The sequence below is a fragment of the Carettochelys insculpta genome, chromosome 21 (genome assembly GCF_033958435.1).
Source record: "Carettochelys insculpta isolate YL-2023 chromosome 21, ASM3395843v1, whole genome shotgun sequence".
NCBI classification, from domain to species: domain Eukaryota; kingdom Metazoa; phylum Chordata; order Testudines; family Carettochelyidae; genus Carettochelys; species Carettochelys insculpta.
Window position 1 is genome coordinate 13,644,905 of NC_134157.1, and position 23,185 is coordinate 13,668,089.

Sequence of the window (23,185 nt, forward strand, 5' to 3'; positions counted from 1 at the left end):
CATCAAGATGCTATTGAGTGATGGTCTAGATATAGGCAATAAACCGAGGGGGTCTCCCTCTGATGGGATGAGTGCTGAGGTAGGGCTAGGTGCACGTTTCCTCCCCTCCCCATTAGGAGCCTACAAGCCAGCAGCGTAGGAGAAACCCCATCCCAAAGCCACGACTGCATGCGCCGGAAGCAGCCTCATTCTGGCGGGGTGCTGACGTCATTATGAAAGCTCCCTATCTGCTAGGCTTGCTGTCCCCTCTCTTTCTGTTTCCGGCGGAAGTCTAGGTCCTTTCCTTTTCCGGGTACGGGTGCCCAGGCGGCGGTTAGAGGCAGGCAGGACGGAGCGGTGGCGGCGGTAGCGGTGGGGGTGGCTGGCGCGTGTAATGGCGGAGCTGGCGCAGGGGCAGAGCGCGGCTCCGGTGGGGATTAAACCCGAGGGCTTCGTCGACGCTTTGCACCGGGTCCGCCAGGTAACGGAGCCCGGGCTCGTGGGGAGGCCTCGGAGCAGCCGCTAGGCCTCGGGGCGGGAGAGGGAGCGGGGCGACCTGACTCGGCGGCTACCGGGGCAGAGGATGGAGCAGCCTCGCGCGTGGGGGGTAGGGCCGGTGCCTCTTTCAGGGGCAGCCCCTGGGGGCTGGAGCGGGGCACGTCCCGGCCTGGGAGCGTGGGAGAGCGGGGATAACATGGACGGGCACCGTAGGGAGGGATCCTAGGTGAGCGGGGGAAGCTGGGGCTGAGGTGCTGGGGAGCTGGGGAGGCGAGTCCCGTGGGTCTCCCAGGCCTTGTCCACCACCTGCCCAACTTTTCTTGGAGAAAATAAGGCCCCGACTTTGTGTCTGTGCAGCGCATTTCATCACCCTCCAGACCAAAATGCTTCTGAAAACAGCTCTGCTCCCTAACATATCGGAAGGGTTGGGGGTGGGAGTGGGGAATAGATCCTTTTCAGGTTTGTAAACTGGCAAGGTTGAGGGAGGTCAGATCACTGGTGCATGCAGGTTCTATGGGCTGTTTGGAGATCATTGTTGTCTTTTAGTTCAGTGATTCGGCTTATGGTACAGAACAAGTGGCTATTTTAAAAAAAAGTACTAATTGACATCATAAGCGAGCTCCCTGTATTAAAAATGTCTTTTGCATTTGTCTTGTTAAAGTAAATAGAAATAAGCATTCACCAGTTTTTTTTGTTGTTTTTTTTTTTTGAAAAAAAGATGCTTAAGGCTAGTGTAGACAAATCAGTCTAAACTGTGATGGAGAGGAAATATTGGATTTATCATTCGGGGCTAGCGTCCATCCCAAAAGCAGTGGAAAAGGGTAACACCTGCAATTCTAAAACAGATAATTGAAAATGTCTGGAGAGGATTACAGAAACCCAGATGCCTTTTCTGCAAAAAATCTAGGCTGACTAAAAAACTTATAGTTTTCCTTAGCAGTGTGCAAGTTTGTGAAAAGTGATTTCAGAAACAAGAGACCGTTGCTTGGTGGGTTTTGCTAGTTGTGCCAAATTAATTGCTGTGTATTCACATTCCATATTTATTATGGGTGTTAAATGCAGCTTGTTCATTGTACTTATTATTTACATCCCAACAGGACATAACATGGCTAACTAATAAAAGCAAGTCTTGAAGATTCTGTATGGTCTTACTGTCACTTTCCAGTCTTGCTGGGTGGTGGTGGGAAAGATCTCCTTTTGCCCGGATAGTTGTATTTTTCCTTTAATTGAGATGTTCCTGGAGAAATGAGTTCTACCAGAAAACTTTTTGAGCTATTGCTCTCATGAAATGAAAGGGCTGATCACTTTGCACACCTCAATTATAACCCAATCACATAGAAATTATTGATTTTTTAAAAAATCTAGTCTTCAGAGAATTGTATAAAGATGCTGGCTGTTCTAGATAACATGTCTGCTTTTTTCAGGAAGACAAAAATTATTTGCCACTGTACTGCTTTTCAGACGTTGATCCAAAGCATCACATCTTAGTCCTGTTTTACAGTTTGCAATAGATTGATTGCTCAAGCCTCCAGTTACCCAGATGAGGCTGCAAATCAGATTTTTCAATGACTTTGACAGCTGTGTCAACTCAAGCGTATGCTGAAGGCTGAGTCTTTGTTAACATCAGCTACTTAATCTTTAGAGGCTGTTGTATTGGGATATATTGTAGATATGTGTCATAATTTGGACTTCCTACTGAAGGCCTCAAGCTGCAAAAATTCATTCTGAGTACTTGACAATATTTTTTGCCTCTTCTGGAGTAATGGATGGACTTTATCTTGGACAGCCTGCTCAGGGAGAAGAAAAGTTTCATTATTTGCTTACCATTCGTGGCTTTTTGAAGGGAAACTTAGTACTGCATTGGAAACATACTGAACTCGCACTAAAATGCACCATTTGCTGAATCAGTAATAAGTTAAATGGGAAGAGGTAATTTCTGTGACTGTACTGGCTCGTATATTAGTGAAAGTTGATTACTTATCTATCCTGCTTAGCTGACCTGTCAGATTTGAGAGTTATGCTAGACTCATTCCACCCGCTTACATGCAGAGAAAAAGGAGTATAAAACATTTGGGTCCTTGTTAATTGTGAATATGCATTTCTTGGTATCCCTTGGCCCAGAATGTACAAAGTTACCGTAGTTTTAGCTTTTAAACTTTTCAAAGTTATCTGCTTCAAATGAGATGTCCTAGGAACAGTACACGTCACAGGTCTTTATCAATGAAAATAGATTTTTCTGATAACTGGGCTCCCTCGAATTTTGATAGTTGAGTCACTGATTTGCTACTCTGCAGGATGATTGTATCCTTTCTGGCTTGACCATTTTATTCAGCATGGTGAGGGGAGTTGCTGATTCTGAGCAAAAAATAATGGGCTCGAGCGTAAGTTCTAGTTAAAGTCTGTGAAAAGAGTTTCTGTACAAGTAGGCTTGGCTTGTGTGCAGGTGTGATGGCACTAAGCAGTTGTCACTGGGGTCTCTCTATGACCATTATGAAATTAGGAGACCTTTGTTCACTTCTTAGTGGGCAGTTGTGTGCCTCAGAAATCCAACTATCTCAGTGCACATCTTAGGCACTCTTGGAATAGGGCAAGAATTGAAAGGGTTGTGAGGACAAATTCTGCTGTCTTGTCCCTACGGGTTGTGACCAAGAGCGGATCTGAACTAGGGGACAGAGTTGAACTAAGTTATGTAACTCCAGCTACATGAATAGCATGAGTGGAGCTGACGTAGCTCAGTTTGACTTACTGCAGCATTCCCACTGGTGGGGTCGGTGCGGGACTTTCTCTTACTCCTCGTGACCCCATGAAGTATCGATGTATACTGTAGCGCAAGCAGTAGTCAAGTTAGGGTGTCCCTACTAGACCTGCTAAATTGACACTCTGGAGATCAGTCTCCTAGGGCTTGATCTGCTGGTAAGTGTAGACAAACCCCAAGACCTTGAATGAATTAGGGGGTTTGCACTGCTCTTGTCCATGCCATAACTTGTTCCGTTGGTAGAAGTCATGGGCGGTGGGGGGGATTTCGGCAATATTGTACCTATTAGTGAACTCCAGGTTCGCCTTAATAAAAAAAAAAAATCATGCAAACTCTGGAACTGCTACAGCTCTGCTTTGTTCCCTGGGTTACAGCTTTTGAATCAATTTTGAGCTAAAGCCGCAATAGGACTGTTGGGGCTTGTCTACAATTAATGGCAGACTGACACTCCAGAGAGAGATTTCCTGGGGCCGATTTAGTGTGTCTAGTAAGGAAGCACTAAATCAACTGCTCGTTACTCTCCTATTGACCCTGATACTCAGCAGGGTCACAAGCAGTAAGGGATATTGATGGGAGAATTATGTATCTTAAGTCAACTTTTTCCCCTAAGTGAAGACCTGCCCTTAATTTAAAAGTACTGGAGGTCTGCTTCCACTTCTCAAATGGGTCATAATATTTTAAATCTGGGGTGTGAGTGAGTAGTATTCAGGTCAGTAGCCATAGAGGGTGTTCAGCTACAGTAGGTGCATGCTTAGACATTGTTTTTTATATTGTATCAAATTTCTGATACAAATCAAAACAAAAAAATCCTCGCAAATGCATGCTGAGGCTTTGAGATACCTGTGCTACCTGCCCTCCATAGGGAGTCTTAGACTAGTGGATTAGATAACCTCTACGCAGCAGGTAGCCTTCACAGCGAGGCTGCTGATCTTTTAATTTGGAATCATGCTACTTTTGTAGTTTAGAACATTTGTATTACTTCTTTAAGTAATGCAACTTGTATTAAATTTTCATGGTGATTCATGCCCCCCACCACACCTTGACAGTCGCACTTTGTAATAAATCATTTCTGTTTGTATGCTCGTCCCCTCACCACATGCACACAACCCTTTTGCCGTGAAGTAATTTGCATTATAAGATTTCATCATAAAAACCTAAATTTGAGACATTTGCCATATACTTAATATCCAGATGCTTAAATATATTGTGTAGGGGAAGATGCGAAAGGTTTGGCAGCCCGATCGGTGATGTGTATGGGTAATGGCCTGGGAAGCCCATGTTCTGCCAACTTTAGCTACCAGGACTTTTATTAAGGGCTCTGTGTTTAAACTTCATCTTTCATATATGGCTCTGCCTTGCTATCCTTTTTAGTAAGAGGAGGGCAAGAGAAACACTTGCACCACTCGTTTGGAAGGGACATACTGCCTGCCCGTCCCTTTTCTGGACTTCTAGGTAAGGGGAGGGAAGGGGTCAGCTGCTCTTCATCCTCGCCCTGACCTTTTTTATTTATTCTCTGTGCATGAGTAAATAGCTGATCTTTGCTGCTAGGGCTGGCTTTCCCACTTAACACAACACAAAATGTACATGGTTCTCGACTGTTTCACCACTCCTCAGAGAGTTTTGGATAGCAGCTGAGAAACTGACACAACCACATTGTCATTGATATTCTACCTGATAAATATGAGTAGCAGAAAAGGGACTGGAATTGTGTGAGGACTTGGGCAATAATGCTTCACTGACTTCTGATAACATCTAAAATATCTGTTTGTCGCCATAAGCTACAATCTGTAGAAGTTGATGGTTTAGGTTCCATGACACTTGCAGTCGAAGCTTTTATTTTCCATATTCAACTGGACTTTAAATCCTTAAGCAATATTGTAAAAGTAAGAAACACCAAAGCATACCTGGATAGAAGCCTAAAAGGTACCAGGTCACATAATTCACTGATGAAGAATTCTTGAATTTAAAAATTAGCTTTGTGGTGTATCTTCATTAGTAAAGCATATACCACTATCACTTTTTCCCCACGACTGTACGTCTGCAAATGTGTAGTTCAGGTTTTGGCTGGCCAGACAAATCTCAAAAGTAATTTCAGTCGCAGAAATACTTTCTGCTTTGTTTCTACAGTTCATTTTAGAGTTGAACTGAATAAAGGCTTTTATATAGGGGGAATGGAGAATGACGTCTAAAGGGGTGAAAGCAGTAGCTAGCAGTACACTACTCAAGGTCATCCCTAGCCCTTATCTGACTGACTGCTTGCTTTTGTCAATTTCCTAGCCTCAGCAAGGCTCATTTGTTTTCCTGCAGAACCTGTAGTAATATAAGAGGCTACTTTTGTAACTTAAACAAGACAAATTAAAACATATGGTAACTGCTGCATCCATTTCTAAACATTTTAGTCTCATGTACACTAGCAAGCTCTTTTGGAAAATCAGGCCCTTTTCGAAAGAACATGCGGAACATCTACACACACACACACTGCAGTCATTTGGAAGCAAATTGAAAGACACGGCACTTCTTTCAGAGGCAGCGTTCTGCTCCCACACCAGACAGGGCTCCTTCTTTCAGAAAAGGCATGTAGATGCTTCCTGGGCCACTCTTTAAAAACAGGAGTACTCCGTGGTGCTGGCCAGCACCAGGGGAGCTCTGTGCTCCCTGTGTCCGCCTGCATTTAAAGATGCAGGGACCCAGAAACCCCATGGCAGGAAGCTGAAAGCTTGCTGGCAGCAAAGGCATTAGCCACCTCTCTCACGGCCACCCCCTGCAGCCACGAGCAGAGCCATGGCCACCAGCCAGCCCCGCAAGAGCCCCCCAGCCCTCAGAAGAGTTACAGAAGCCTGCCCAGCCCACCAAAAAACAGGCCCCATCCTGGACTGAGCCAGAGGTTCGAGACCTCCTCAGCCTATGGTGGGATGAGGAGGTCTTCTGGGAAACAGCTTGGAAGCAATGAAACACAGCTGCCTTCACCTGGCTGGCCGCCGGCGTGGACACCTGTGGACACCCTGCATGGAGCCAGGAGCGAGTGCCCTCTAAAGTTAAGGAGCTCAGGCGGGTACTCTTGGGCCTGGGGCGCAGCTGGCTGGTCAGGGGCAGGACCTGCTACCTGCCCCTTCTGTCAGGAGCTCCCAAGCTGCCTCGGGCTGTGGGATACCTCCCCACCACCTTTGGTCCTGGACACTGCAGTGGGCAAGTTACACCATGGGATGGAGGCAGAGATGGGACCCCATGGCTGAACCACCACCAAGCAGGAGCCACACTCTGACTACTACAGCTATAGAGAGCTCATAATCGAGGTGCATTCACAGTCGTCCAGCCAGGCCACTGCCAGAACGGCGTTGCTGGACCTAGGTGAGGGACCTTCTGGTAAGTACCTGGGGAGTTGGCGCCCACCTCCGCCAGAGGCGGTAGAGGGTCAGCCACATGGCCGTCGGCCCCAGGTCAGACGCACCCTGGATGGCCGCACTCACGGCACACCACGCCATGATGGCCGCTGGAGACATTCCACACCTGCTCCCGCAGGCAGCACTGCGAGTCGCGCGTGTGGGGAGGGGGTGGGCTGGGCCAGACCATGCCTGGTGCTTGCCTCACTTATGTGAAGATCCCCTCAGTGCCCGGGATCCCCCATGGCCACCGTGCTGTTGGACAGGAAGGCAAGGGGCTGCTGCCCACGGGGGGATGGGGGTACGGCCCTTGGGGCAGTGAGACAGGACTGACTTGCCTTCCATCTCTTCCCTCCCATCCATACAGCTGTGTTGTCTGAGGGCCAGGCGAACCCTGTTCCATCCCTGGGGCCAGAGACCCCACCAGAGGCGGTGGAGAGGGCTGGGCATACTGCGCCCCTCCAGCCCCACCACCAGCACCACAGTGGGTCTGTGTCCGGAGGACCCAGAGGCGCACAGTAGATAACACCTTTTATGCAATTGCCATCCGCCACCAGGTGGAGGTGGCAGAGTGGAGGCTCAGTGGAGGAGGTGGATCTTGCCTGGCCATGGGAGGCTTCGGCAGAACTGATGAGGAACTTGCGAGAGCACCTGGCCTGGCTTACCCCGCCTGTTGCCCTGTCTCCCCCGCTGCACCCTGGACTAATGCCCACCCCCTCCTTCCGCAGCCTCCCAATGTGTATAGTTACCCCCTGTTCCCCACTGCATGTAGTTGGTTGCACATATTGCAGTTTCAGCATGTTCACTGATTGCTAAACAGTTTTTATTGTTCCACCATCCCTGTGTCTTGTGTTCATGGTGGGGTCGTGGTGGGGGGTGGATGTGCGGGATGGTCTGCATGGGGTGCCTGGGGCAGGGTCACTGGGGCCCACAAGTAAAGGTCTTGCAGAGGGCCTCCCTGATGCGTACCCCTCCCCGTGGCAGGTGAGCATGCCTTACCTCCATGAGGATGGTCCCAAAGGTGGCCTTGCCCACCCCAAACTGGTGCCCCATGGACTGGTAGCTGTCTGAGGTGGCCAGCTCCACGCCGTGGTGGCGACCCGCTTCTTGAGGGGGAAAGTGGGCTGCTTACGTGTGTCCTGGTGTCTGAGGGCAGGGGGCGAGCCAGTTGCACACCTGCAGGAACATAAGAACATAAGAATGGCCATACTGGGTCAGACCAAAGGTCCATCCAGCCCAGTATCCCGTCTGCCAACAGTGGCCAATGCCAGGTGCCCCAGAGAGGAAGAACAGAAGACAATGATCAAGTGATTTATCTCCTGCCATCCATCTCCTGCCCTTGTACTGAAGGCTAGGGCACCATACTTTACCCCTGGCTAATAGCCATTTATGGACCTAACCTGCAAAAATTTATTGAGCTCTTTTTTTAAACCCTAATAGAGTCCTGGCCTTCACAGCCTCCTCCGGCAAGGAGTTCCACAGGTTGACTGTGCACTGTGTGAAGAAAAATTTCCTTTTATTAGTTTTGAACCTACCACCCATCAATTTCATTTGGTGTCCCCTAGTTCTTGTATTATGGAAAAAGGTAAATAATTTTTCTATATTCACTTTCTCCACACCATTCATGATTTTATATACCTCTGTCATATCACCCCTCAATCGCCTCTTTTCCAGACTGAAAATTCCCAATCTCTCTAGCCTCTCCCCATATGGGACCCGTTCCAAACCCCTAATCATCTTAGTCGCCCTTTTCTGAACCTTTTCTAATGCCAATATATCTTTTTTGAGGTGAGGAGACCACATCTGCACACACTACTCAAGATGTGGGCGTACCATAGTTTTATATGTATTCCTAATGCCATATTCATATTAGAGGAATGAATTGTTATCCATAATGATTCTGTGGAACATTTTGATTCCTTTAGGATTTTTGTTTCATTTGATTCTATATTATCCTTCACATATAGTACCACTCCGCCACCCGCACGACCTGTTCTGTCTTTCCGATATAATTTATATCCCGGTATGATAGTGTCCCACTGATTGTCCTCATTCCAAGGTCAGCTTGCTCATCCAAAAGTTCTGGAGCCATCAGGTGTCATCCCATTCCCCCATCGTGAGCCGGTCCCACCAGTACAAGCTGCTGGGAAGGCTTCAGAGGTGGCGGGGTCCCAGGGAGAAGAGCTCCACAGCCCCGGCAGGGAGGCTTGCCCACCAGAAGAGGTGGAGGGCAGCCACGACCACTGTGGCCAGCAGGCCGACCGTGGCGTTAATGCCAGGTCTGGGTGCTTCTGGGGATCCGTGAGGCTGGGGAATAGCTGTCTGGACCCTGCACTGGCTCAGCTCGACTGTGAACAGCTTGGCAGGCTTTAGCAGTGTGTACAGGGAGGGGCTCTTTAAGGGAGCGGCTGGTTGAGCCCCCAGAAGAGCTTGACGGCCATGGAATGCCTGTCCACGGTGTTTCCTGCTCTGCTCTTTCAAAAGGGCAGTGTGTGGCCACTCTTGAAAGACTGATCCCTTTTTGTGTGTGGCCACACTCTTTCGAAAGAGCTCTTCTGGAGGATGTCCTTTGGAAGAGTGTCTTTCCAAAAGGTACTGCAGTGTAGATGTAGCTCTTCTAGCTTTGTCATTTTTGATGTTTTTCTTTCTCTTTATAAACCTTGACCAGCTTGACGTAGTTGTGCACAGTGGGGGAAAAAAGCTAAACAAAATAACTGTTAAAATGGGAGACTGTTCTTAATAAACCTGTTATAACAGCTAGTGGTCAATACCCTACCTGCTAAGCCTCCTGACCCAGCCCATGGCCCAGCAGGGGCCTCAGACAGGCTTCCTGCACGCTGCTGCCTGGGAAGGGAGGGATAGCTCAGTGGTTTGATCATTGACTTGCTAAACCCAGAGTTGTGAGTTCAATCCTTGAGTGGGCTATTTAGGGATCTGAGGCAAATAGAGCCCGGGGGGGGGAAGATCAGGGATAGGATGGTGCTTGGTCCTATCAATAGGTCCGGGGACTGGACTCAGTGAGCTCCCAAAGTCCCTTCCAGCTCTCTGAGATGTGTGTGCTCTGCCCAGATCCACTCCCAAACTCCTGCCCCAGGTTACAACCCCCAACCAGACCCTGCATGCCCTCCACCACCCTCCCTCAAGGTCAGAATCCTCTCCTCACCCATACCCACTCCTGGACCCTGCACCTCAAGCCCTGCCCCAGATCACAACCAGGGATACAAAATCCCCTCTTAGTTAATGGCTTAAATGTTAAGCTTAGCCGGTTAATTGAGTAAATGGGTTGGTGCCAAGAGGGAGCAGTGCTACCCCTCCTCTGCCATGGATGGGGGCTGCTGTGGCCAGGTTGGAGTTCCTCTGCCGCCAGGGTTCTGGGGCCAGGCCCATTGCTGACAAGGGCTGCTCTGGCTGAGCTGGAGGCTCCCCACCCAGGGGAGCAGCCTCTTGTCCGCTGCAGGCCAGGGGCTTCAGCCTCCACTGGTTAACAGTACCTGGTAAGCCTCATCCATTTAGAGAGAGGCTTACTGGTAACCATTAACATCCATATTTATGATTACCTCCTTTACCCAAACTCTCTCCCAGACCCCACACCCACTCCTGCATCCCAGGGCCCTGTCCCAGGCTCCCTTCTGCACCCAGCCTCCATCCCAGAGCCTGCATCTCTTCCATTTATATCACAGAAGCTGTTGACCACTTTCCAAATTAGTAGCATGCCCCCCATCAAATTATTGCTCACACCTGTGTTGAAGCATGGTCTCAATAACGTGTCAGTACGTTAGGGCTCACAGAACCAGTCTGCTGCATATGTGTAGATTATAAATTACTACCTACAAGCTGTTAGTGAAGTCCAAAAACTAATGTTAATCTTTAGGTATTGTAGTTTAGTTTGAAATGTAAATAGCTTTAATAAAGCAACCAAGTGAAGGATAGCAGATGGGAGAAGGGCCAGAAATATGGCCTGGTATGGCAAAGAGTAAGTCACATGAGAAGCCACCTGATACCCTGCATGTGTGAGGTGGTGAACAGTACATATTAATTGTATTTAGCTGAAGCTGCACATAGACAAACCACACCTGATTAGTCGGGTGTCCGTCTCAGTGTAATTGTGGAATTCTACGGAGCTATGTCATTCCACATATTAGAAATAAACTACAGTGGTCTCTTCCTCTTCATTGGGTTCTAGAGAAGCTGTGATTTGGGTTTCAGCAGCCTGTGTTAATTTCCACTTGTATGGCCAGGAGTACCCACCCCAACAAGATCACAGAAATCTCATGGGGAGGAAAAAGAAGGGAATCGAGAACTTCTTTACACACATTCTTTTATCTGAGCAAGTGGATTTTTCCTCACAAAAGCTCATGATCTAATAAATTTTGTTCATCTCTAAAGGAGCCACAGGACTGCTAGTAATTGTGAAGACACAGACTAAAAGGGCTCTGAGACTATTGATATCATTAATATTTTTATAAAAAGGGGGGAGTGGAATGAAGACTACTGAAGGCCATTTTCATTCACTATAAGTAACAATGTTTTTTATTCATTTCTTAAAGAGTGAGCTGAAGAAGTGTCACAGTGTAATATAAATCCATGTTAAAAGAACTTTCCACTTGACTTACTGCAGGTTCTGAATATTGAATGGCCAACTTTTCCTCTGCAGCAGTTGTTAGTGTCAGCAGCTTGAACCCTGATAGATGTAGTAACAGAGAGGTTAGCCGTGTTAGTCTGTACTCCAACAAAACAAAGCAGCAGAAATGTAGCACTTGAAAGACTAACAAAACGATTTATTTGGTGAAGGGCTTTCGTGGGACAGATCTGAAGAAGTAGGTCTGTCCCACAAAAGCTCATCACGGAATAAATCATTTTGTTAGTTTTTAAAGTGCTGTGTTCCTGGTAGGTGTGTCAGTTGTTGCAAGGAAAGCTATGTTTTAGAAACTGTGGTTAAATTTTTCCATCTTTCTTCTCTTCATTGTAGAGAGCATCTGTGTAAAAAGTTGCTTTTGTTTCCATTGCTTATTATCTACTGAAATCCTAATTAGTAATATTCTGATATCAGAACTGATTGTGTGGAAGTGATTGTTTCTGCTGCATATTCTCCATCTGAGCCAAATCCTCCAACAAACCCCTAATGCAGAGCCTGTTAAAATATTTTTCCTTGGAAAAGAATGAGGGGAACTTTATAGAATAAGGCATTTCTCTGAGGATGTGTCTGGTTTTGCGTGAAGCATCATTTCATCATTTGTGCTGCTGCTATTAACAAAAACTCCTTTAAAAAAACCTAGTGTAGTCTCATATTCGGTGTCCCCACAATTTATTTCAGTTACTTGTCCGCTGCCTCTCACCCCACACCAGTGTGGTTTCTGCACACTTCAGTCTTTAATGTAGTTATCCTTGCAACACCCCTGTGATTTAAGAAGTGCTAAGATCCCCATTTTACAGATGAGATGAGGAGATACAGAGAGGCGAGTGACTTTCTCAACATCACAGAGGAAGTCTGTCACAGGGCAGAGAATTGGGCTCCTGCGTCCCGGCCTAGCACCCTACCTATTGGACCATCTTCCCTCTATTCATAGCATATGAGATTTCAGGGCCTGGATGTTAGGTAAATGCTATGCCATGGTACAAGAAAGAAAGCTGGGCAAAGGAGAACTTTCTAAACAGAGATCTCAAAAGTGAGCAAAAAAAACTTGTGGAGCAAATTGTAGGCTGTTTTTGTTTTGTTTTGTTTTGTTTTCTTTGCGCAGTGGAAGCCCTGGTCTTAGATGCCAGAGAGACAAAATATTAACAGGAGAAACTGATCTAGTGGACAATAAGGACCAAAGAATTTGCTTGCTAGGGCTGATACTTCAGGTATGCTAAAGTTTAAAAAAAAAATCTGCTTCAACAGATTGCTGCTAAAATTGGAGATATTCCTCACTTGAATAATTCCACGCCGCTGGTGGACCCCTCTGTCTATGGTTATGGAGTACAAAAAAGGCCACTGGATGATGGAGGTAAGCTTTTTTTTAAAAAAAAAATGTTATTCGTGATATAGCTTTTACAAATGGTCGTTTGTAGTCATAGAAATAGAGGGTCAGTTTTGTGTCATGAAAATAGTCAAAATTAGTGTGCAATTATGTGTTGAGATTATTCATAAGACTTCCTGTGCTGTTTAGTAGTTATGACTGTGCTAGTAAATGGATACTTTCTAGAAGAAATATTATCTATGTAATACGTGTTACAGAAAATTCTATTACATAGCCAAGTATTGAACAGTTGTATTCTAAATGAGGCAGCATTTTCGTTCAGGTTTGTGTACAAGTAACAAAAAGGCAGTTCCTGCCTGAAATTGTTTACAGCCTACATATAAAACACTATGCCACAGGTAGATGATAGACAGCACATAGTAGCTATGAGATGATTATGACAGGTGTACTGAGCAGCTGTCACAGCACAACAGCTGGTTACATGTGCACAGGTGAGTTTTAAAGAGAAACTTGAGAGAAAAGTGATGCGGATGTTTCTTCGAAATGGGGGCAGGTTTTCCATATGTTTCCATTACATTATTTTGTATACCGTTCTGTGATGCAAGTTGTGATGGCCATGGTTTGAGTCAAACTACAAGACTAAGTAGACCACTTTGACTGATTATTATATTGTATTAATATTCCATTGTTTAAAATATCCTTGTGAATTACTGAAAATGGAGAAACTCCAAAACATGGAACGGTATTTCTGGAAATGGAGGCTCAAACCAAACCTTGGAAAAACAGTAGTAAGCACACGTCGTTCTGATAAGTGCCAAAACTGCCCTGAAAGTAGCTCTCTGTGGTAAAACTATGTAACACAGTCACGCTCCAACATATCTCGCAGTGAGGCATGACCACAGCTTCTCCTTCCATGACCTTCTTGAGAAGGTAGCTGTGAAGACAAAAATGAGAGCAACATAATCCAGAAACGAGCAGGTGCAACCTGAGGTGCATCAGCATTGAGAACATGTGCAATGACAGTTGTATAGTTGGTAACTAAATATTGTGCACTGGTATGCAGGGCCGACCTGAGTGGGAGGCAGAGCACGGGGCCCATGGCAACCCCCATCCCCCACACACACCTCGGGGCGCTGACCCTGCCCCTCCCCATCCTCCACACTGCCCCTCCTCTTACCCTCTCCCCGAGCAGCTGGACCAGGGATTACCTGGGGCAGGGCATGGTGGTAATGGGCAGGAGCAACAAGGGGTTGCCTCCTCCCCCTGCCATACTTATTGCGCAGCGTGGGCAGCAGCCTACTCTGCTTTACCATGCCTTCCTAGCCCACTGAGCCCTGCTTCTCCACAAGTGGCGAGGAGTGAAGGCTGCTTCCTGCCACGTCTGAGAAGTGGGACTCAGCAGGCTAGGAGAGCGCAATGTGAAGCGGGCTGCCACTGCCACCACCCATGTGATGGGTGAGAGGGAGGCAATCCCTCTGCTGTAGCTGCTGCGGCCACCCACCACTGTTGCACCCTGTCCCAGGTAATCCTCTTCTGTCCTGTGCATAGGATGGTTGGGGTGGCTGATGTGGGGCCCCCAAAAGCTCAGGGTCTAGGGTGGCTGCCACACTTCACCCTATGGACAGGACGGCTTTGCTGGTATGGAGCAGATGCAGCCGGAAACAATTTGTGGATACCTAGCTGAGTACAGTGATACCAAACTTCATGGGAACCTTTGTCACCTCCAGCACTGTGGCTAACTTCCCTAACATCACTCGCACAATGATATGCCGAACTGGTGCAAAATTACACAAAGCTCATCAAATCCAGGAAACTGGATGTTTTTCTATTCACCAAGGCCTTGAAAATACCCTCACCCTGCCCTTCGGCTCCCCCGACAACGTCAGTTCCCACAAGCCCTTCTGGGAGCATTGGTTTAGCCTCATGCGATTAGGCTGTGACCAGAAGGAGTCCTGGAAATCAGACTGAGCTAAACAAAACTTTAAAAAGCACCACCTGCCAGATCACGCACAGAAGACTTCTAGGTTTGACCTTACGCAGCGATCTTGGTCAACTCTGAACCAAGTTTGAACTGACTGTGGCAGATGTAGGACCTCTAATGTACAAATGTAAAATTGGGAATTCCTTGTAGTGCCAAAGTGGCTCCCCATGACAGACTATCAAACATATCACTATTTCTTGCCCAGTTTATAAACATGAAGGAAGCATCATGGCAGTAAACTGTGCTGCTCCTGCTGTAGCCTTTTGGCTTGATGAGCTTCAGGCAAAAGTGTGTTTGCTGTTCTATACCAGCCCTACAGAAGAAGGATTAAAAATGCTTTCCTGGCTGGAAGTTTGGCATTTTTGTGAATGATGGCTGTGTTCCAGTGCTACAGAAATCAGGAAGATGTGTGTCCCCACATGGATGTGTGTCATCAGATGTGCACTGCTCTTGGAACACTGTGTTTTTTTACCTGTTGCATTACAGAACAAGAAAGCAAGAAGGCTCTGATTTCCTTGTTGCAGCTGTTGTATCAAAGGGACTGCGGTCTCCTTTTCCTCACCACATGAGAACATACTACTTCAAGCTTAGGGTTTTTTGTTTTTTTGTTTTTTGTTTTTTTTTTTAAAAAAAAGTCTGGTTGATTCTTTTCCACAGACATACTGTTCACACTCTGAACTTCAGCATATAAAAATCCTTAACTTTTCTCTCTTTAAACATAGATTAATTTGTCACTGCATTTTGGGGGGATTTGGAGTAATGCTCTGATGTGGAACAACACTCAGAGCAGTAGTGGCCGGGGAGATAGGCAAACAGAAACTCAGCTTAGGATTTCACCTGTGGAAGAAAAACATCCCCTCACCTCTGAGTTATTAATTGCCTTGGAGAATGGAGGTGCAAGGTCCTGATCAGATGGGTGTACTGTCTTGGCCTTCTGAGGAATCATTCTAGGGCCTGGAAGAGAAGCTTACTTCATTTGAAGTTCCTGGCCTGCTGACATCTCAGCTGTCAGATTTCCCTTAACCCATTCTTTTCTCCAATATTAACCATGTGTGTCCAGAAGGAGAGCTGCCACTTGCTTCCTATTCAGTTCTGTATTGTATTTCCTCTGGCATGTGTCTACACGCACACATGTATGGTTATTAAAGAAGGAGTGTGCTCCTGTAAGACCAACCACATTCCACCTGGGCTGAAACATCGTTTTTTTCAGTGTTTTCAATGTGCTCTTACGAGAGTGAGAAGCTTCATATCCTGATCTTATGTATGGCAACTTTACTGGGTTGTAAATTCATCCAGTGAACTGTTCAAATCTGTTGCTCTCTTATAACAAAAGTAGACCTCTTTAGAGCGTTACTAGTTGCCCTGTTAAACTAACTAGAGCTTTGATTGACTGCACCATAAATGCTGAGCCCATGCACTTTGACCCAGTTACAATGGAGATGTACGTATCTAAGAAACTCTTCCAGACTGAGGTGGTTTTGGAACACATGAATAAATTGAACAGCAGTGAGTCCCTAGGACCCTTCCCAGAATGTGGGTATCAGGCTTTGTTCCTCCCGCCCAAGGCAATAGAGTTTGGGTGAACTCAAGATTCTACCTCCTTTCCTGAGGTGTTTGTGTTGCCAGCAGAGGGTCATGGTGCAATGAAGTCTGAGCACCCCTGCAATAGTTAAAGAACAGCCGACACAGAAAATAATCACATTGTCACTATATGAATCCGTGTTATGCCACACCTTAAATTCTGCATACAGTGCTGGTTGCCCTTTTTCAAAAAAGTTTAGCATTGGAAAAGGTGCAGAGAAGGGCAACAAAAATGGCATGGAACAACTTCCATGAGGACATATTAAAAGGACTGGGACTGCTTGGCTTAGAAGAGGCTATGGGGCAATATGTTGCAGGTCTCTAAAATTGTGAATGCTGTGGAGAAAGTGAATATGAAGCATTATTTATCCCTTTACATAATCCCTTCATTTATCCCTTTACATAATGCTAGAACCAAATAAAAGAAAATACTTCTTCACACAACACAGACATCCAGGTGATTCTTTGAGGGGCCAAAGTATAACTGGATTCAAAAAATAAATATATTGTTTAATTGAGGATAACTCCATCAGTAGCTATTTGCACCCCTGACCATCTCATAGCCATCTCTAAGCCTCTGACAGGATAATATGGGATGAACCATTGCCTATATTACATCCTCTGCAATGAAGACAAATGTGCTTAATTCATTTAGCCTCTGTACAGTAGCCTTGCCCACCTTTTATTTAACGTCTCTGAAATGAAAATGGCAATGAATGGTCAAGCTTACTGCGCTTAAGCGTGAGGAGGGGTGATTGTATGAAGAAGTTTGTGAAACCAAATCTGACTTTAATTTTCTTACCCTTAAGTAAATATCAGTCATGTAATAACAATAAATTCTGTGTGTTGACTTGCTTCACTAATCTACTAAAATAAGATTGTGGCAAGTATTTATGCCCTTAAAATGAAGAAATTAACACATTAGTTGTATTGGAGAAGAGAAGGGAGACACCATGGAGCTAACAGTTTCTCAGTCTCTGTACTAGAAAATGCGGCATGGTGCACAATCACCTAGTCTGTATTTGGCAAGTAAGAAATTTCCCTTTGGCACATTTTTTTGCCATACGTTGTATTAAAGTATCCTACTTTATAATTTTAATTGGTTGTTGCATGCATTGTTAAATAATGGGGTATTATGCAAAACTCAGCTTAACTGAGCTCAGTTTAAAATGCAGTATTTTTAATTTACACTTTTCATGTATCGAAACCAAAGCTGATAGTCACTCCTGTAATTATGAAGTAGGAACAGTTCCCAGAAAATATGGCTGCATCTATTTGAGAGAGGATATTTCTGATGTGCTTTTTAAAATAGACTTCAAGCATGTAGAAAAAGCCTGCAGCCTCTTCATAATTCAAGCAAAGCAATACTTGCCATTTAACGTGTTGTAAGTATAGCAGTAATTGAATGTTTTATGATGGTAGCTTGGGCGGCTGGCTGTTTCAGCATTTGGTGATAGTCTTTGTTGAAGCTATTGTTCATTAGTGGTGGGCACTTCAAAAGCAGGAAAGATGTAGGCCTCTTGCGAGTGTGGAGGTAAAGCCTCAGATATTCTTCCATCATTTCTTAAGATCCCAGTACTCGAGATTGTGATGGAGGTGAGATCCACGGGAGTGCTCTATCTTAGAAAGAAAGCAAACCAGATTGCAGTTGGGTAGGGGTGAGAGAGCTCTTCACTAGAACGTACTGTCCCCAAACTATAAAGTCATGAGCATATTGGAAAAAGTGACCATACTTGAAGTGTTCTGCCAATATGTAATGCATTGCAATAATTTTAATTATTTGTACATCTGACTGGGTTCTAAATCAACTGAGGAAAAGATGGACATCTTTGACAGTTCAGTGAAGACCTCTGCTTAGTGTGTAGCAGTGATCAAAACAGAAAAGTGTTGAGATGGAGGATAATACTAAACATTACCCTACTATAAACCAATAGCGTGGCTTTCCTTGCAATACTGTATTCATAGAATTGTAGAAGAGTAGGACTGGAAGGGACCTCGAGAGGCCATCGAGTCCAGCCCCCTGCCCTCATGGCAGGACCAAGCACTTTCTAGACCATCCCTGAAAGCCATCTATCTAACCTCTTCTTAAATATCTCCAGTGATGGAGATTCTACCACTTTCCTTGGCAATTCGTTCCAATGTTTGATCACCCTGACAGTTAGGAACTTTTTCCTAATGTCCAACCTGAACCTCCCCTGCTGCAATTTAAGTCCATTGCTTCTTGTTCTATCCTCAGAGACAAGGAAGAACAAGTTCCCTCCCTCTGCCTTATGACACCCTTTTAGATACCTGAAAACTGCTGTCATGTCCCCCCTCAATCTTCTCTTTTCCAAACTAAACAAGCCTAATTTTTTCAGCCTTTCTTCATAAGTTGTGTTCTCTAGACCTTTGATCATTCTCGTTGCTCTCCTCTGGACCCTCTCCAATTTCTCCACATCCTTCCTGAACTGCAGTGCCCAGAACTGGACACAATACTCCAGCTGAGGCCTAACCAGTGCAGAGTAGAGCGGGAGAATGACTTCTCGTGTTTTGTTCACAACACACCTGTTAATGCATCCCAGAATCATGTTTGCTTTTTTTGCAGCAGCATCACACTGTTGACTCATATTTAGCTTGTGGTCCACTATAACCCCTAGATCCCTTTCTGCTGTACTCATTCCTAGGCAGTCCTTTCCCATTCTGTATGTGTGACACTGATTGTTCCTTCCTAAGTGGAGCACTTTGCATTTGTCCTTATTGAACTTCATCCTGTTTGCCTCAGCCCATTTCTCCAGTTTATCCAGATCCTTTTGAATTATGACCCTATCCTCCAAAGAAGTTGCAACCCCTCCCAGCTTGGTACCTTCTGCAAACTTAATAAGTGTCAATATATAATGAACCTGTGGAATTCATTGTTACAAAATATTGTCAATGCCAAAAGCTCATTAGATTTCAGTTCAAGACTTACGTATTGAATGGATAGCAAGAAAATCCAATTCTAATAATGTTAAAGAAAATGTTAGGTGTACCTTTACTCTTCAGGATCTAAGCTGACCTCTGACTACTGAAGGTTAAAAAGAAACTTTTCTTGAGATAGGTGGTTCAATAACTGCCTACTATGGCTATTATGTATTTGTGTGAACATAGCACCTAGGATCCTCACTCATGGACCAGGATTCTGTTGTCTTTGTTGCTGTACAAATAGAGAACAAAAGCAATCCCTGCCCCAAAGAGCTTGTAGTCTAATATAGAACGAAAAAGAGCAGATAGATACAGACAAGGGAATAAAATGAGCCATCATAGGTCTGATAGGCTGTGGTCTCTTCACACCAGTGAGCTAAGCATTACTAAGTCTTCGTTGGGGTTCTTGGGTCTTGTTTCAGTGACTCAAAGTGGCTGCTGTCAGACAGGATACTGGATGGCTCACTGATCTGGTCCAGTATGGCAGTTCTTGCCTTTATTAACATCTCAATCAGAATTAAAATGCGCAAAACAGCACCTGAAACCAATGTATTTGGTGCTGTATGAACTCTTAATATGTAAATAACCAAATTTTTATCTCGTCGGACTTTGTATTTGTAACTTTAAGCCCATAAGATGTTTTACTGGCAAATCATAAAACGCTGCCAATTGTGGTTAAGTGCTGTTAAATAACCTCAGCAACACAAATTCAACTTTTGTAGTGAGCTTGCTGATTCCTTGCAGTTGTATTTAAAATGCAATTGAAAGGCTCATTAAAACAGAAGTTTCCCTATAGCAGGCATTGTTTGATTTCCATACAAAGTTTTAGAGGCACCGCACTCTGGATCTTGTACATACAGGCTTGTTCTGTCCACTGTGTGTAGATATTACAGATATTACTCTAATTTAATGATATGCTGTGCCTGAAACCTGGTCTCTAGCTTTACTAAAGTTGCATATTCTGTACTTTTCTTTGCACCCCTTGTATATCTTTGTGGTTTTACCGTCAAATTGTCATTTAAAATACTCTGCTGTATAAAAACCCACACAAACAGAAGGCAAATTGACTCAAAGTGCCAGGATAAAATAGAAGAGTGACCATGTTCAAAAGCTGTGAAATTCCCTAAGTCATCAAAGTGTAGGGGAGGGAGAGGAAATACATTTCTTTTTTGTGTTAATAATCTTAGATTTTATTTGTAGTAGTAGTAGTAGTAGTAGTAAGTAATACGTAGAAATATGATTATCCCAGTGAGTGCTTTCTTTTAAAGTGTGGGATGAGAAAATTGTGCTACTGTAGCAAACTAACAGCCCATTCTAGTAAGCCTATGCTCAGAACTCCCACTGTTTCTAAATAAAGACATCTAAGGCAGAGGTTCTCAAATTTTTGGTATTCCATGTTTTACAGATGCTTATAAACCATCAGCTGTATCCCAACTATGACAGCGTACAACATCCCTTCCTTACCCTGTTATGTCGCTGCATAATATCTGGGGGATATCTTCATTGATCATGTTGATGGAAAAGTTATATTTTAATGTTCAGTAGTAACGGAGAGAGAGCCATGTTAGTCTGTAGCCTAACAAAACAAGAAAGCAATCGTGTAGCAGTTTAAAGACTAACAAAATAATTTATTAGGCTATGAGCATTCATGGGGCGAATCCACTTCTTCAGATCTGGTCTGCCCCACTAGTACTCATCACCTAATAAATTATTTTGTTAGTCTTTAAAGTGCTACATGACTGCTTTCTTTGTTCTAATGTTCCGTAGCTGGAAACAAGGACAGCCAATATTATTTGATCAGCCAGTTTCTACACAGCATCAGTGGTCTGTGGACCATTGTTTGGAAATAGAACCACAAAGGGGTTTTCAGATCACTTTCGTAAACGTGTTGGATTTTCGGAGGGTTGATTAAACCTCTCTAAGTGTAAAAACAAATCCAGTAGAAAAAATATCCGCCTCCGGTATTGTTCTCTTTATGCTTGATGATCATGTCTGCATGCAGTTCTCTTCACTACAGCTCCACATAACTCGTGCTTTTTGCAAAATTACTTCTTTGTTTAAAACTAGTGACTATTCTCTGGCACCAATAGTCCAATAGCTGAATGTGGGAATGTGCCTAGGAAGTCTTAACCTACAGCTGTGCAGTACTTTAAATGGCCGTCAGCACTGCTGATTGATATAAGATTATGCAATTGCCTCTGAAACAAATGATGGTCCATAAGTTCTGTTGCTTTTCAAGCCTTTCCAGGGAGGAGAGATTCATCATAGTACAGGAAAATATGGTATGCTAAACCCTTCACCCAATTCCTCCCTCCACCCCCCATTTTAAAATAACTGTAATCTACAACAAAATTAGCTGTGCTGACATAGGATGTTGTTTGGAAAGAAAGCCTGAAACAGATGATCTTGAAACAGTTACATAATTTTCTTTTCCTGGGGAGTTTGCTGAAATGTATGTGCTTCTCTCCACACAGAGGACTTGGACAGGGTATGGTCTAACAGAGAACTGTGGTAGCAAAGCTGGGCAAATTGGCTTTTCTTTTTACACCAACCCACTGTAACTTACTTAATTTTATTTGGCACTTACGTAGCATCTCTGAGTAGATCTTGAATGCTTTGCAAAAATGAGTTATCACCATTCTAGTGATGAGAAACGCGCACAGGAGAGTTGTCAGTCTTAAGGCCTGTGGGCTGGATGCAGACTCTGGCTTGTCTTGATCTGGTCCACTAGGCTTGTGACCCCTCTCTCCAGGGGAGGAGCATGAGGGGAAAGACTAGTGTCTTTTTTTTTTTTCTCCCCTCCCCCCCGGTTCTCAGTTGGGGGCCACATCAGTGAAGTGTTTGGTTTTTGTTTGTTTGTTTGTTTTTTGCTTCTCAATGTGTATGTGGTCCCTGACTTTTCTGTGGGTCAGTGACCTTGGACTCAAAAATGATTCCCCACTCCTGCTCCAAAGTGTAGACACTGTGAAAGTGACGTGCTAAAATACAGTGCTGTATCAAGCAGGACTACTTCAGCATGCGCTAGGTGCCTTTTGGAGCACATCAGCCAGGCCTCTACAAGGTACTGTAGTTAAGAGTTCAACACTTCAAAGTGCTGTGTAATATACACCCCTCTGTTCATTGCCATGCTGTGTAGACAGGGCCTGAGTTGCATAGGTAGTGTTTTGTTTTTTGCATACAGTTGAAAATAGACTCCAGCTTTCATGACTCAGTCCCATATTCTGTTGGCTGTTACTGTTGGACTGTCAGAATATTTCTAACAAGTGGCTAATTTAAACGTTTCACAGCACCCAAGTATTTCTGAAAAATAAGTTTTCCTTTTTCAGGGGAATGGGGAAGCTTATTTAGTAGCACCATATTGAGCCTGAGAAATTGAAAAGCAGACCCTCAACTGTCATGTGCATTTTAAGTCTAGTCAGGCCTTGGAGAGATTGTCTTGTGTTCTGTAGCGATTATAGATCCAGCTCTCAGCCTTCAGATAGAGGAGTGCTCTCATTCTCTGGGCAAAAAGGATTGGTAGGAAAAGATGGAAGGATTCTAAAGATGTCTTCCCTCTCCCAAAAGGTTAGGGTGACTTCAAGTAGCAAAGCAAATGTGGTGGTTCACTTTATTTGTATTAGAACAATGCCTAGGGGTCCCAATGAAGATCATGGCCCTATTGTGCTAAGAGCTGTACAGGCTTATAACAGGACATGATTCTTGTCTCAGAACTTCCAGTCAAAATAGACAAGGGCTAATGATGAAAGAAAGGTGATACTATCCCTGTCTGGCAGGTGAGGGAACTGAAACGGAGGCAGAAGGCTCTGGCAGAGTCAGAACACAAACCCAGTTTCCTCTCGTTTCAGTGGTTCCTCAAAGATTCAAATGTTTTATTTGTGATAACAAGCACTTTAATTGTAATAACACTTAACAAGGGTTTAAAAAGGCAGACTTCCCCTCTGGTTGAAGTTCTTCATTAGGGAGAAAACTAGTGATAGAGAAGGGAGAATTATTTGAGGAAAAATACACCATTACCACCACCAGCTTTACCCATTCCTGACTTTTTTCAATAAAAGTGTGCTCTCAAAATCTTAAAGTATAGTTTGCAACTTTATGATCCCCAGATTCTGCA

General features: G+C 44.7%; 1 protein-coding gene across 8 annotated transcripts in view; it reads left to right on the forward strand.

Moving 5' to 3' along the window:
* Positions 1-313: 313 nt before the first annotated feature.
* FUBP3 (far upstream element binding protein 3) overlaps positions 314-23,185 on the forward strand; it is a 69,740-nt gene continuing 46,868 nt past the window's right edge. For all 8 annotated transcript variants that reach the window (XM_075015284.1, XM_075015281.1, XM_075015287.1 and 5 more), the window contains exons 1-2: positions 314-460; positions 12,494-12,599. In XM_075015284.1, coding sequence (XP_074871385.1) covers positions 374-460; positions 12,494-12,599 — 193 coding nt within the window. In that variant the 5' untranslated portion in view covers positions 314-373. The remainder of the gene's footprint in view (positions 461-12,493; positions 12,600-23,185) is intronic.